This window comes from Pristiophorus japonicus, chromosome 13, assembly GCF_044704955.1.
Source record: "Pristiophorus japonicus isolate sPriJap1 chromosome 13, sPriJap1.hap1, whole genome shotgun sequence".
NCBI classification, from domain to species: Eukaryota; Metazoa; Chordata; class Chondrichthyes; family Pristiophoridae; genus Pristiophorus; species Pristiophorus japonicus.
The window spans coordinates 156,811,849-156,825,733 of NC_091989.1; the positions used below are offsets into that span (position 1 = coordinate 156,811,849).

Here is a 13,885-nt window from a genome sequence, read left to right on the forward strand (position 1 = left end):
TCTAATAGAGGTCTTTAAAACGATTCAATAGAGAGAAACTATTTCCTCTGCTGGAGAAATCCAGAACAAAGAGACATATTCTTTAAATTAGAACTAGACCACTTAGGAATGAAATCAGAAAGCACTTTTCACATGAAAGGTGATGGAAATCTGGAACTCTCTCCCCTCTTTCTCAATCACTCAACCACCGCGCCCCACTCCAAAAAAGGCTCTGGATGCTAATTCAACTGAAATGATTACGTTTGACATCAATAGATATTTGTTCAGTAATGGCATCAAGGGATATGGAGCAAGAGCGAGTAAATGGAGTTGAGGTACCAATTAACCATGGTCTAATAGAATGGCAGAATAGGCTCAAAAGCTGAATGGCCTACTCCTATTTCTGTGCTCTTGAATGTCAAAGCAAAGGTTTTATAGCAATTTATCAACTTAACGTGAACACCAAAAAAAATACTAATGAAGAAATTAATCTAAAAAACCCATTCCATTATTGTTACTATTAAATATTCTGCGCCCGCCCTTAACTTTCTGATTTCATTGTATGTTCCCTCTGCAGTATCTTACAAACAATCACCAGTTTTCTCTATTCCGGATTCCGACGGATGCTCACTCATTTATTTTTCAAGGAATGTTTCCGCTACTTCAGCATTTGACCGCGGCTCTTCCTCCTTCTTCCTTTGAATTCCAATGATGCCGCGCAGCTTAATCAGCAACAGCTCAACTATTTCCTCGTCCTCCACAGGCTGAAAAAGGAACAAATTAACCAGATAATGGAATGGTTCAATAATTCCATTCTTATGACACTGCCAATCCTACCTATAGATTTCTCAGTTATAGTTATGGAATTAATGAATATAATTGCTGCCCTCTACCTTTGTCTAATTATAATTACCCTTTATCTTTATCTTTATCTTTTCCAATAGTTTCAAATAACCGCACATAAATATATTAATAGAATTCATAACTCACCTGCTGCGAGCATCACTCACAGAAAGATTCACAGTTAATTAGCAATCTCCATAGGAGTAGACCATATATCCACTTGAGCCTGCTCTGCCATTCAATAAGATCATGGCTACTCTTCCACCTCAATTCCACTTTTTGTCCTATCCCCCTATCCCGTGAATCCCTTAGTGTCCAAAAATCTATCGATCTCCATCTTGATATATCTTACAGCCAAAGAGGTCAAGGGGTATGGAGAGAAAGCAGGAAAGGGCCGAATGGCCTGCTCCTGCACCTAATTTCTATGTTTCTATGAATATACTCAACGACTGAGCATCCATTACCCTCTGCGGTAGAGAATTGAAAAGATTCACAGCCCTCTGAGTAAAGAAATTCCTCCTCATCTCAGACTTAAATAACCCCTAGTTCTGGACCCTGTCGAGCCCCCTAAGAATTTTATACATTTCCACGAGATCTAGTAAGGCAGCAGCTCATCAGTAAAGGGATGATTATGGTGGTGACAGGAAAGCTGTGTAATGGGCAGACCAGAACAGAAATATGGGCAAAACTGTGCCTTGGATGCTGAAGCATTGAAGGCTGCAGAGGGTAGTCCTGCTTTCCTAAGAGCCATCCACCCAGTATTTCTTCTTTCAAATAATGAAGGTGCCATTGAGTGCCACAGAATGAAGCTATATTGGTAATGATGTGCGTAACGATGCTTCTGTGGTCAGATACCATCTAAACCTTAATTGAGTGGTAACCCTTTCTGTTTATGTGGTCCATGGAATTGATACAAGGTGATCTGATTCCCATGTGGATATCAGAAGGTATGGCAGGAGATTGGGACAACCCCCCAAGATTTCTAGGCGCCTACACTCGAGAACCCTGCCACCCAGTGATAGCTGTGTCCTGCCCAGCTGATGCCTCCTTTCCACAGGAAAAGTGGTGCAGGTACTGCTCCTTGCAAACATAGTTTGTTGCATGCGTGCACTGCACACTGGGTGATCTTGCCTCATCGGCAATGGCTTGGAAGGATCGTGTAGCATAAACCTTAATGCTATGGTGGCCTTCACTGTAAATCTTATATGTTTCGATAAGATCACCTCTCATTCTTCTGAACTCCAACCTACTCAACCTATTTTCATAAGTCAGCCCCCTCATCTCTGGAATCAACCTGTTCAAAGAAGGTGCAATAGGTAGATTCTGCAGATGAGGGGGTTGATTTATGAAGATAGGTTGGGCCTATACTCATTGCAGTTCAGAAAGATGAGAGGTGATCTTATCGAAACATATAAGATAATGAGGGGGCTCAACAAGATGGATGCAGAGAGGATATTTCCACTCAAAGGGGAAACTAAAACTAGGGTCATAGTCTCAGAATAAGGGGCCGCCCATTTAAAACTGAGATGAGGAGGAATTTCTTCTCTCAGTGGGTTGTAAATCTATGGAATTCTCTGCCCCAGAGAACTGTGGAGGCTGGGTCATTGAATATATTTAAGGTGGAGATGGACAGATTTTTGAGCGATAAGGGAATAAAGGGTTATGGGGAACGGGCAGGGAAGTGGGGCTGAGTCCATGATCAGATCAGCCATGATCTTAGTGAATGGCAGAGCAGGTTCGAGGGGCCAAATGGCCTACTCCTGCTCCTATTTATGTTCTTATGTAATGAGAAGAGCTGTCCTTGTTCTAGAAGTAGTCTCAAGGCCAGCATGACATACATGACACAGTTTTGTAACAGCCCTTCTTGTGAAGAGACATGTCCACGTATATGCGGCAGGTGTATAACCGTGGATCCTGGGGTATTGTTGGATCTGGACAAGGCATCTCCGGTGTTGTCATATCTGCATTTACTTCCCCTCAGTAACTTGTTTTCCTCACTAAATCATACAGTGCTGTTGGAACCCTCAAATCATACAGTGCTGTTGGAACCCTCATTAAATCATACAGTGCTGTTGGAACCCTCAAAGGAATTCTCATTCTCACTATTTTGCTTGGCAATATTTAATGGACAGCAATTACTGAAACGAAGGGAGGTATTTTCAGAAACAACCCAAAAAATTGCAAATATAACTCTTCTTCTTCTTAGGCAGTCCCTCGGAGTCAAGGATGACTTGCTTCCACACTAATGAGTTCTCAGGTGACTGATGAGACCAATGCGGGACCTACAGTCTCTGTCACAGGTGGGGCAGACGGTGGTTGGAGGGACGGGTGGGTGGGGTACTTGGGTTGTCGTGTGCTCCTTCCGCCGTTTGCGCTTGCCTTCTGCGTGCTCCCGGCAAAGAGACTCGAGGCGTTCTGCGCCTTCCCGGATGCATCTCCTCCATTTTGAGAGGTCTTGGGCCAGGAATTCCCAGGTGTCAGTTTTTCAGGGAGGCTTTGAGGGTGTCCTTGAAGCGTTTCCTCTGCCCATCTGGGCTCGCTTGTCGTATCGGAGCTTTGAGTAGAGCGCTTGTTTTGGGAGTCTCATATCGGGCATGCGGACGATGTGGCCCATCCATCAGAGCTGATCAAGTGTGGTCAATGCTTTGATGCTGGGGATGTTGGTCTGAGCGAGAACACTAACATTGGTGCGCCTATCCTGCCAATGGATTTGCAAGATCTTGCGGAGACAGCATTGGTGGTACTTCTCCAATGCTTTGAGGTGTCTGCTGTACATAGTCCATGTCTCTGAAGCATATAGAAGGGCGGGTATCACCACTGCTCTATAGACCATGAGCTTCGTGCCGGGTTTGAGGTCCTGGTCTTTAAACACCCTCTTCCTTAGGCGACCGAAGACTGTACTGACACACTGAAGGCGGTGTTGGACTTAGTCATCAACCTCTGCCCTTGTTGACAGTAGACTCCCGAGCTATGGAAAATGGTCCACATTGTCCAAGGCCTCATCATGGATCTTGATAATCGGGGGGGCAGTGCTGTGTAGTGGCGGCAGGCGGTCACAAAGAACTGGCCCCCCCGATTATCAAGATCTCACTATTCAGCAAAAATAACTAGCGTGTGGAGCAAAATACAGTGAAATCTTATTTCACATGCAGTAAAAATCAAAACTCTGCACAATAACAGTACAACCTTATGACATGGCTGTGCAGGCTGGAGAAAAAGATGACTTATGTACTAATTTTTATGGGAAAATCCAGCATTGGGGGCAAAGTCCTTTGAAAAAAATATGAACGGCATCAAGGGATTAATATGTATCATAAGAACATAAGAAATAGGAACAGGAGTAGGCCATACAGCCTCTCGAGCCTGCCCCGCCCTTCAATAAGATCATGGCTGATCTGATGATGGACTCAGCTCCACCTCCCTGCCTGCTCCCCATAACCCCTTATCCCCTTATCGTTTAAGAAACTGTCTATATCTGTCTTAAATTTATTCAATGTCCCAGCTTCCACAGCTCTCTGAGGCAGCGAATTCCACAGATTTACAACCCTCTGAGAGAAGAAATTTCTCCTCATCTCTGTTTTAAATGGACAGCCCCTTATTCTAAGATCATGCCCTCTAGTTCTAGTCTCCCCCATCAGTGGAAACATCCTCTCTGCATCCACCTTGTCAAGCCCCCTCATAATCTTATACGTTTCAATAAGATCGCCTCTCATTCTTCTGAACTCCAATGAGTAGAGGCCCAACCTACTCAACCTTTCCTCATAAGTCAACCCCTCATCCCTGGAATCAACCTAGTGAACCTTCTCTCAACTGCCTCCAAAGCAAGTATATCCTTTCGTAAATATGGAAACCAAAACTGCACGCAGTAATCTTCGTGTCTGTAATGAGACACCCAAAAGAAAAAGGTTCAGTTTAGTGCAGGTATGCAAATCATGCAATTTGTGTCAAGTTTGTGCAAAAAATCCTCTGTGTAAATCTACAAGTGTGTGCGTACACAAGCACATGGGCGTGTGTGTGTGTGCACGCGTGCGTATGCGTACAAATGTGTGTGGTTTAGTATTTGATCATTTCAGACCGTAAATCGACAACATCTGTCAGAAAAAGCAATATAAAGAGTCCAAGGACTTTTTGGTACAAACCATTGGGTGATGCCGCTCCTCACTGAAGGATATAAGTAGGGCAGAAACAAAAGCGTTTATGAGGATAAACGTCACGGAGATAACACAGGTGCTGATAATCAATGCACCCATGATCGGATTAGCTTTCAGCACCTGAACAAGATAAAGAGAAAAATAATTGGTGTAATGCATAGTTTAAAAATAAACTTCAAATCTGGCATTAAGTCCTCAAAGACTAAACTCTGTGCCCAGTTATTTTCTTTACTGTGATATTTACTGGTAGTTATTATGATCAAGTATCATTATTAAAATTATTTCTACAAATATATGAGAAAATAATCTCACATTTGGGGGGGGGGGGGGGGTGGCTGACTTTCCTTTGTGCTTCTCTTGCACTTTGGCAAACGTTTGGTGAAAACCCTGGTTACGAAGTTACATTTGCAGAGTGGGAGAAACCACTAGGAAGCTCCAGGAGATGATGTTTACACCAGACTGGAAAATCTGCAACACGCATAAGTCACTGACCCAGGTTTGCAGGACTTAAACTCTGTGACTTGTGCACTGGACTTAGTACTGACTTTAAAAACAAATGAAAGGTCACTTGTGGTGTTTGCAGCACCATAATGCCACCCCTCCCCTCCCTCCAAAAGTGTTTGTTTAAAGCTGCAGCACATCAGCATTCCTCAAAACCCTGCTGTTAGTCCTGGGAACCAAGTCTCATTTATGTCACTCAGAGTTACTGGCAATATTGAGCACAGCATTGTACCTTCAGTGCTATTGTCATTTCAATTGTACCACAAGAATGCACAAGATAGTATAGATGCACTTAGGGGGAAGTGGGATGGACATATGAGGGAGAAGGGAATAGAGGGTTATGCTGATAGAGTTATATGAGGAAGGATGGGAGGAGGTATGAGTGGAGAATAAACGGCGGCGAGGACTGCTTGGGCCGAATAGCTGGTTTCTGTCCTGTATGTTCTATGTAATTTTATGTAAAACATTACTATGGCTATCCAGAGTGAATGTGGGCTGGAGAAAAGGGAAGTGAATTAACATTGTTTCATAACCTATGGCCCTGAGAATCCTTGTTTGTAGCAGTGCCAGTTAGGGATACAATGGCAGTGCAACCAATTTGGAGGCTAGTAATTTTCAACAGGATCCATTTCCATCACTGTTCCACCTATTTTTCGTTCCCCTCGTGTGTGGATGAGAAGTGATATTTGCCCTTCACTGTCATACACACGCAAATGTGCTGGATTGCTTAAGATGGCAGAGTTCTTGCCACCTGAGGGCCAGGGTCATGAGAGGTGGCCAGCTGCTGCTCTTGACATGGAGGCGGTCCTCGTCTCATCACAGTCAAGTCCTGGGATGGACCTGCAGTGAGCTGCACTTCTTGTGTGACTGCCTCCCACGTCCTCTTTGAGTGTGCCTCCGAGGGGCTACACCAGACATATGCTACTACCCTGAGAAACAACAGACTCACGTTAGTCAACTCCAGCCATGCCACTGGTACCGGGCCCAGGTTCTGGATGGCCATTGATCAACCGAACGGTAGGTCTCATGGCTCCCATCAGATCTTGCAGTATTTTGATTCACGTAACAGTTTTTCACATTTCAAGAGCAAAAAGCATTTAACTTGCATTATTAAAGTGTTCCTCTTATGTGCAGAAAGTGTCTCAAAGTGCTGTACAATTAAAAGGAGAATATGATGGAAAATCATCATATTCCAGATGGGAGCTGTTACATGTGGAAAAAAAATCCAAAACAATCACGATCATAAGAACATAAGAAATAGGAGCAGGAGTAGGCCATATGGCCCCTCAAGCCTGCACCACCATTCAATAAGATCATGGCTGAACTTTTACATCAACTCCACTATCCCGCCCTATCCCCATATTCCTTGATTCCCTTAGTGCCCAAAAATCTATCGATCTTAGTCTTGAATATATTCATTGATTGAGCATCCACATCCCTCTGGGTTAGAAGATTCCAAGATTCACAACCTTCTGAGTGAAGAAATTTGTCCTCCTCAGTCCTAAATGGCTGACCCCTTATCCTGAGACTATGACCCCTAGTTCTAGTTCCTTCGCCTGCTCCACAACGACATGCAGGCCGTGATCCTTACCAACGGATCCATCACAGACCCAATCCACGTCCGGACCAGGGTCAAACAGGGCTGCGTCATCGCCCCAACCCTCTTCTCAATCTTTCTCGACGCCATGCTCCATCTCACAGTCAACAAGCTCCCCGTTGGAGTGGAACTAAATTACAGAACCAGTGGGAACCTGTTCAACCTGCGCGATCTCCAGGCCAGATCCAAGACCACCCCAACCTCTGTCGTCTAGCTACAGTACGTGGACGGCGCCTGCGTCTGTGCACATACAGAGGCTACACTCCAGGACATAGTCGACGTATTTACTGAGGCGTACGAAAGCATGGGCCTTACGCTAAACATCCGTAAGACAAAGGTCCTCCACCAGCCAGTCCTCGCTGCACAGCACTGCCCCCCAGTCATCAAGATCCATGGCATGGCCCTGGACACTGTGGACCACTTCCCATATCTTGGGAGCCTTCGGCTGCCAGAGGAAAAGAGTGTTTGAAGACCAGGCCCTCAAAACTGCCACCAAGCTCATGGTCTTCAGGACTGTAGTAATACCTGCCCTCCTGTATGGCTCAGAGACATGGACCATGTACAGCAGACATCTCAAATTTCTGGAGAAATATCACCAACAAATCCCCTGGGAGGACAGATGCGTCCTCATCAGCGTCCTCATTCAGGCTAACATCCCCAGCATTGAAGCACTGACCACACTCGATCAGCTCCGCTGGGCAGGCCACATAGTCCACATGCCAGACCCGAGACTCCCACGGCAAGTGCTCTACTCGGAGCTCCTTCACGGCAAACGAGCCAAAGGTGGGCAGTGGAAACGCTACAAGGGCACCCTCGAAGCCTCCCTGATAAAGTGCAACATCCCCACTGACACTGGGAGTCCCTGGCCCAAGACCGCCCTAAGTGGAGGAAGTGCATCCGAGAGGGCGCTGAGCACCTCTAGTCTCATCGCCGAGAGCATGCAGAAATCAAACGCAGACAGCGGAAAGAGTGTGCGGCAAACCAGTCCCACCTACCCCTTCCCTCAACGATTATCTGTCCCACCTGTGACAGAGTCTGTGGCTCTCGTATTGGACTGTTCAGCCACCAAAGAACTCACTTCAGGAGTGGAAGCAAGTCTTCCTCCATTCCGAGGGACCGCCTATGATGATGATGATGAGTTCTAGACTCTTCAGCCAGGGGAAACAGCCTCTCAGCTTCAACCCTGTCAAGACTTTAATAATTTTATACATTTTAATGAGATCACCTCTCATTTTTCTAAACTCCAGAGAACATAGGCCCATTCTATTCATTGTCTCCTCTAAGGACAGCTTTCTCATCCCAGGAATCAATCTTTGTTGCACCCACTCTAAGACTCCTGAGGTAAGGAGACCAATACTGTACACAGTATTCCAGGTGTGGTCTCACCAAAACTCTATACAATTGCAGCCAGACTTCCTTACTCTTACACTTCAACCCCTTTGCAATAAAGGCTAGCATACCATTTGTTTTCCTAATTGTTCACTGTAGCTTCATGTTAACTTTCTGTGATTCTTGTACAAGGACCCCCAAAGCTCTTTGAATACCAATATTTACTAGTCTCTCAACTTTTGGAAAATATTCTGCTTTTCCATTTATCCTACCAAAGTGGATAATTTCACACTTCCCTACATTATACTCCATCTGCCACCTTCTTGCCTAATCACTTAACCGCTCTATTTCCCTTTGCTGCCTCTTTGCATCCTCCTCAAAGCTTACTTTCTCACCTAGCTTTGTATTGTCAGCAAACTTGGATATCTTACACTAGGTCCCCTCATTTAAGTTATTGATATAGATCTTAAATAGCTAAGGCCAAAACACTGATATTTGCGGCACTCCGCTAGTTACAGTCTGCCATCCCAAAAATGACCTGTTTATTCCTACTCTGTTTTCTGTCCGTTAACCAATCCTTCAATCCACGCTAATATATTACCCCCAATCCCATGAGACCTAATCTTGTGTAACAGCCTCTCATGTGGCACCTTATTCAATGCCTTCTGAAAATCCAAATATACTACATCCACTGGTTCCCCTTTATTTACCCTGCTAGTTACACCCTGACAATACTTTAATTGATTTGTCAAACATGATTTCCTTTTCATAAATGTTGACTCTGCCTAATGATATTGTGATTTTCCAAGTGGCCTGTTACCACGTCCTTAATAATAGATTCTAGTATTTTCCCTAGTTACAGGTTGAACCTCCCTTATCCAGAACCCTCGGGACCTAGCCTATTCTGGATAAGGGATTTTTCCGGATGAGGGATGGTCACGTTAAATTGGATGGTACAGGCACTGATCAAGGGGATATTGTGGCTGGCTGGCTTGGGGCTGGAAGTGCAGTAATGAGATCATTTGTGGGGGGGGGGGGGGTAGATTGTGGGGTCAGGCCAGCGATTGCAGGAGTCGGCAGTGAGGAAGGACTTCAATTTGTTCATGTCGAAGTTCTGCGCATGTGCCACCCGGTGACCGGGAATGTTTCTGGATGAGGGGTGGTTCCAGATAAGGGAGTTCTGGATAAGGGAAGTTCAACCTTTACTGATGTTAGGCTAATTGGCTATAATTCCTTGTTTTTTCCCTCCCTCCTTTCTTGAACAGCGGGGTTACATCTGCTACCTTCCAATCCACTGGGATCCTTCTAGGGTTCACTTAACAATCAGGGAAATAGTCATGTGTTGCATAAGCTTTCTGATTTAAAGCAAGCCAGAAAAACTTGCAAGTTTATAGAGTTGGGATAACTATTTCCTACAATATTATCAGAAAAGCAGCTTGAGCTTGGATAATTATGTGCGTGAAACATAAAGGGCTGAATTTTTGGTCTTCTGCTGCCTGTTAACGCCCCGGAGGGGCAGCAATACGCACTTCCGGGCGGGCTATCAGCCCCCTGTCGGGACATTCGGTGCCGGTTTCAAGGGGGCGCGGAAGAGGCAAGCCGGTGTGCAACGCCCCTGGTCGTGACACCGGCGCGGTATTCGGATTGCGTCCGACCCTTCGCGCCCTGTAGAGCGCCCTGGTGGGAATGCCTGTGGAAGTTGGTGTTCCAAGCTGTAGTGGCCATAGTGAGGCAAGTAAGGTCGACCTGAGGTAAGTAAGTGTGATTGTTTTTTTTTTGTGACTTATGTTGTGTTGGCGTGAGTTCTTTATTGGGAATGTTTTTGGTGGTTATTTTTCAGATTTTTTTTGCCCCGAGGCCTCTCTTAGGTTGTTCTGAAGCCAGCTGTTTAGCTCGGGATTTTCAGTTGCTCAGCTGGCCTAGCACCCTAAAAGAGGTGTACAACGCCTCCTTTAGCCCTCCGCTCCAAACTCAAGACCCAGCTGATGAATTTTGTGGTGGGAGACACAATCCATGCTGGCGTAAAATTCACCACTCAACCTGGATTAACACACAACAGAGGCGCGACCAATTTCCACCCCAAAAAATTTTGCAAGGTTTGTATTTTCTTTATGGCCCAGGACTTAAGGGAATCTGACTTTAAATTATAAGAAAATGCACCAGATGATTTCATATGATTTTTTACTTTAGTATTTGGACTAAAAATTACCTGACTTAATGGAGAGAAAGTGGAATGGGGTACTGAAGTTGCATGATCAGCCATGTACAAATTGAATAGTGGTGCAGGCTCGAAGGGCTAAATAGCCTACTCCTGCACCTACTTTCTATGTTTCTGTGTTTCAATATTATTCATTTTTGCTGCGGCCTGAGGGCTCGGTCTTGCAGTTGCATAGTTTAAACCATAGATGGCGCAGTGATACTGTGGCAGTGTGTATTGTAATGAACATGTACATAAAACAGATAGTTAACTCCTTGGATCAATCAGTGTGAACTGGTTCTATGCTGTACACTAAGAAACACTTCGCATTCCCTTCAGGAAAGCAAATCTACTACCCGTATTTAATTGGGTCAACATATAACTCCAGTCCCACACTATATGATTGGCTCTTAATACCCTCTGAAGTGGCCTGCAAGACACTCAGTTGCAAAAACAATCCTAACACTATCATGGGAACACCATCACCACAATGACTGCAGTGGTTCAATAAGGCACCACCATCTTTTCATCACAACTACAAATGGGCAATAAATGAACCTTTCCTTTATCCCAAAAGCAAATTCAAAAAAGCTCTGGCACCAATCAATGTTGATTTCTTGGAGTAACTTTGAGCCCAAGGTTCCCTAAAAAAAATAATGGCGCTCACTTATCTGGGCGCCCGTTTTTATTTGGCCCCTCAGCGCTGAAAATAAAAAACCAAAGTCTCCTTCCACCATGTGCACCTTCTGGTGCTGGCGCTACCCGAGCTGAACTTGCAGAGTGGGACTTCCAGTGTGCGCCGGAACCGCACAGCGCATGCGCTCCAGAAAAAAAACGGGCAAGTAATTGCGCAACGCAATGCTCATGCACAAAGAACATTTTCTTTAAGAAACGCACGTCGCATGCGCACAAAAAAAACCCAAAATGGCCTGAATGCAGTTTAACATTGCAGGAGCAGCATTCTTGTTCATTTTCATTTAACATTTTTATTTTTATGATTAGTTACTGGTAATGTAGTATTTTAAATTGTGCTAATAGTTAAAGTTTTAGCAAGGGAGTCAATTCAGCCAGGGATCGGAGCGGGCCAACGCGGGTTTCTCCACCTGAAGGTCAGGTTTTTTCCTACGTTGGTTATAGGGTCTGTGCGCCGGGTTAAAAATGTTCATAGGGTGGAAACTTGGCCTTAAGCCCAGAAATGGCACGGGAGCCTTCTTCACAGGTACACCAGCACCAGAATGTATGGCACCAAGCATTCTGGCGCTGATAGTAGACGCCAGCGCCCCAACACTGGGGAATCTTTTAACTGGCCTTCAGTGCCAAAAAACTCACTGGGCACCGAAAAAACAGCGCCCAGTGCTGGGGAAAATTTGGACCATTGTCCCCTGTTGGAAGATATGCTCACCACATTTATTGATAACGGATAATGACTAATTCACCAATCTAACACCATCCTTTTCTCCATCCCTTACTTTCACTACTTTTATTATTTTAGAAAACTGGTAAACATTTATAGGAAACCTGTAAATATAACTCTTGTGTATGTATAATATACTCAATGTACAGTTACATAAGACCACTGAATGTATCTTCACACTGTATACACTATGCCTGTGCCACCAGAGGGTGCAACTGGAGGAGACCTAGGGGTCACCTGCACACTGCAATAAATGGACTAATGTCACAACAGTTCAAGTACAATACCTTACCAAGTGGAGTCATTACTAGAGTGTTACAGACACAATAACTGGCGACGAGATTATGAATTTCCACGCGAAAAATGGCTAACCTTGGAACTTTCAACAATTCGCCGATGAGGAAGATTGGGATGCCTTTGTGGAAAGGCTCGAACGCTTCTTCATTGCGAACAACCTGGCTGGAGACACACCGACCTCGTTGGCTGATAAGCGCAGAGCTATCCTGCTCAGCAGTTGTGGGCCCACTGTCTACGGCCTCGTCAGGGACTTGCTAGCCCCGGAGAAGAAAACAACCAAAACGTATGCGGAGCTCGTAACGATGATACAGGAACAGCTCAAACCTAAAGAGAGCATATTCTCAGCCAGACACCGGTTCTACACACACCGACAGCCCGAAGGCCAAGAAATCGCAAAATATGCTGCAGACCTCAGACGATTGGCTGCACCATGTGATTTTGGCGACCACCTCACTGAAGCACTGAGGGACATCTTCGTTATTGGAATCAGCCACGAGGGCCTCCTCCACAGGTTGCTCTCTGCGGACACTCTGCAGAAGGCAATTAGCGTCAGCCAAGCGTTCATGGTTTCGACCTGTGATTCCAAGAGGATGATGACTCACCCCCAGGACTCTAACCCAGCAAGTACCGTGAACCGACTGGCATCCTTTAGAGGCAAGACTGCTACCTCGAGTCCCACAACCCTGAGTCCGCCACATGGGGCCAACCGGCCAGCCCCATGCTGGCACTGTGCAGGGAATCACAGGGCCCACCAGTGCCGCTACAAGGACTACACTTGCAAAGGCTGTAACGCGAAAGGCCACTTCCAGTGAATGTGCAAGAGAAATTTTATTCACTGATGCGCTGAAGAGTTGGCCAATCATCCGGGCTCCAGCGCTGATGAAGAGGAAGAGAGAGTCCAGGAGGCAGTTCAGCCCCAGGAAGAGGTGTACCGAGTGTTTACCTGCTCCACCGAGAGTTCCCCATTGAAAATGGAAGTTGAAATCAACGGTGTTCCAGCCAATCACTGATGAATCAGGTGGCCTTTGAGAAACTCTGGGACAATCCGATCGAACGACCTAAAATGATCCCGATCCAGGTGAAGCTGCTCACCTACACAAACGACACCATCCCAGTCGTTGGCAGGGTGGATATCCAGGTGTCCCACGACGGCGTGATGCACAAGTGACCTTTGTGGATCGTTGCTGGTGATGGTCCAATGCTGCTAGAGATAGATGAAACAAATCCAAATCTGTTGGAGCCGGGAAAACCTCCAAAGCCTGGCAATAGACGTCCAATTCGGCCCCAAATTTGGATCCAGCACAACACCTGAAAATCCAACCGTCCAACTCGACTGCATGGAGACGACACAGACCGCTCAACCCAATGGCGAGATGATCCAGCCCAAACGACCCAACCCCACCTTCCGGGCTTCAGTGGTGGGACTCCGGAGGAAGAAGATCAGCGCAGAAGGTAACTTCCCAGTTTCCGTGGCAGAACCTGGGGAGAAAAGGATCATCGCAACCTACCTCGTGGAGAGAAAGAAGATGGCGCCCGCACCACGAGGTGAAGCGCTTGAAGTTAAGATGGCGGCGGCC

The 13,885-nt window shown here is 45.8% G+C and overlaps 1 protein-coding gene across 1 annotated transcript in view; it reads right to left on the reverse strand.

Moving 5' to 3' along the window:
* Positions 1-614: 614 nt before the first annotated feature.
* LOC139278208 (polycystin-1-like protein 2) overlaps positions 615-13,885 on the reverse strand; it is a 136,067-nt gene continuing 122,796 nt past the window's right edge. Inside the window, exons 31-32 of the mRNA XM_070896856.1 lie at positions 4,962-5,093; positions 615-743 (exon numbers count right to left, since the gene is read on the reverse strand). Coding sequence (XP_070752957.1) covers positions 615-743; positions 4,962-5,093 — 261 coding nt within the window. The remainder of the gene's footprint in view (positions 744-4,961; positions 5,094-13,885) is intronic.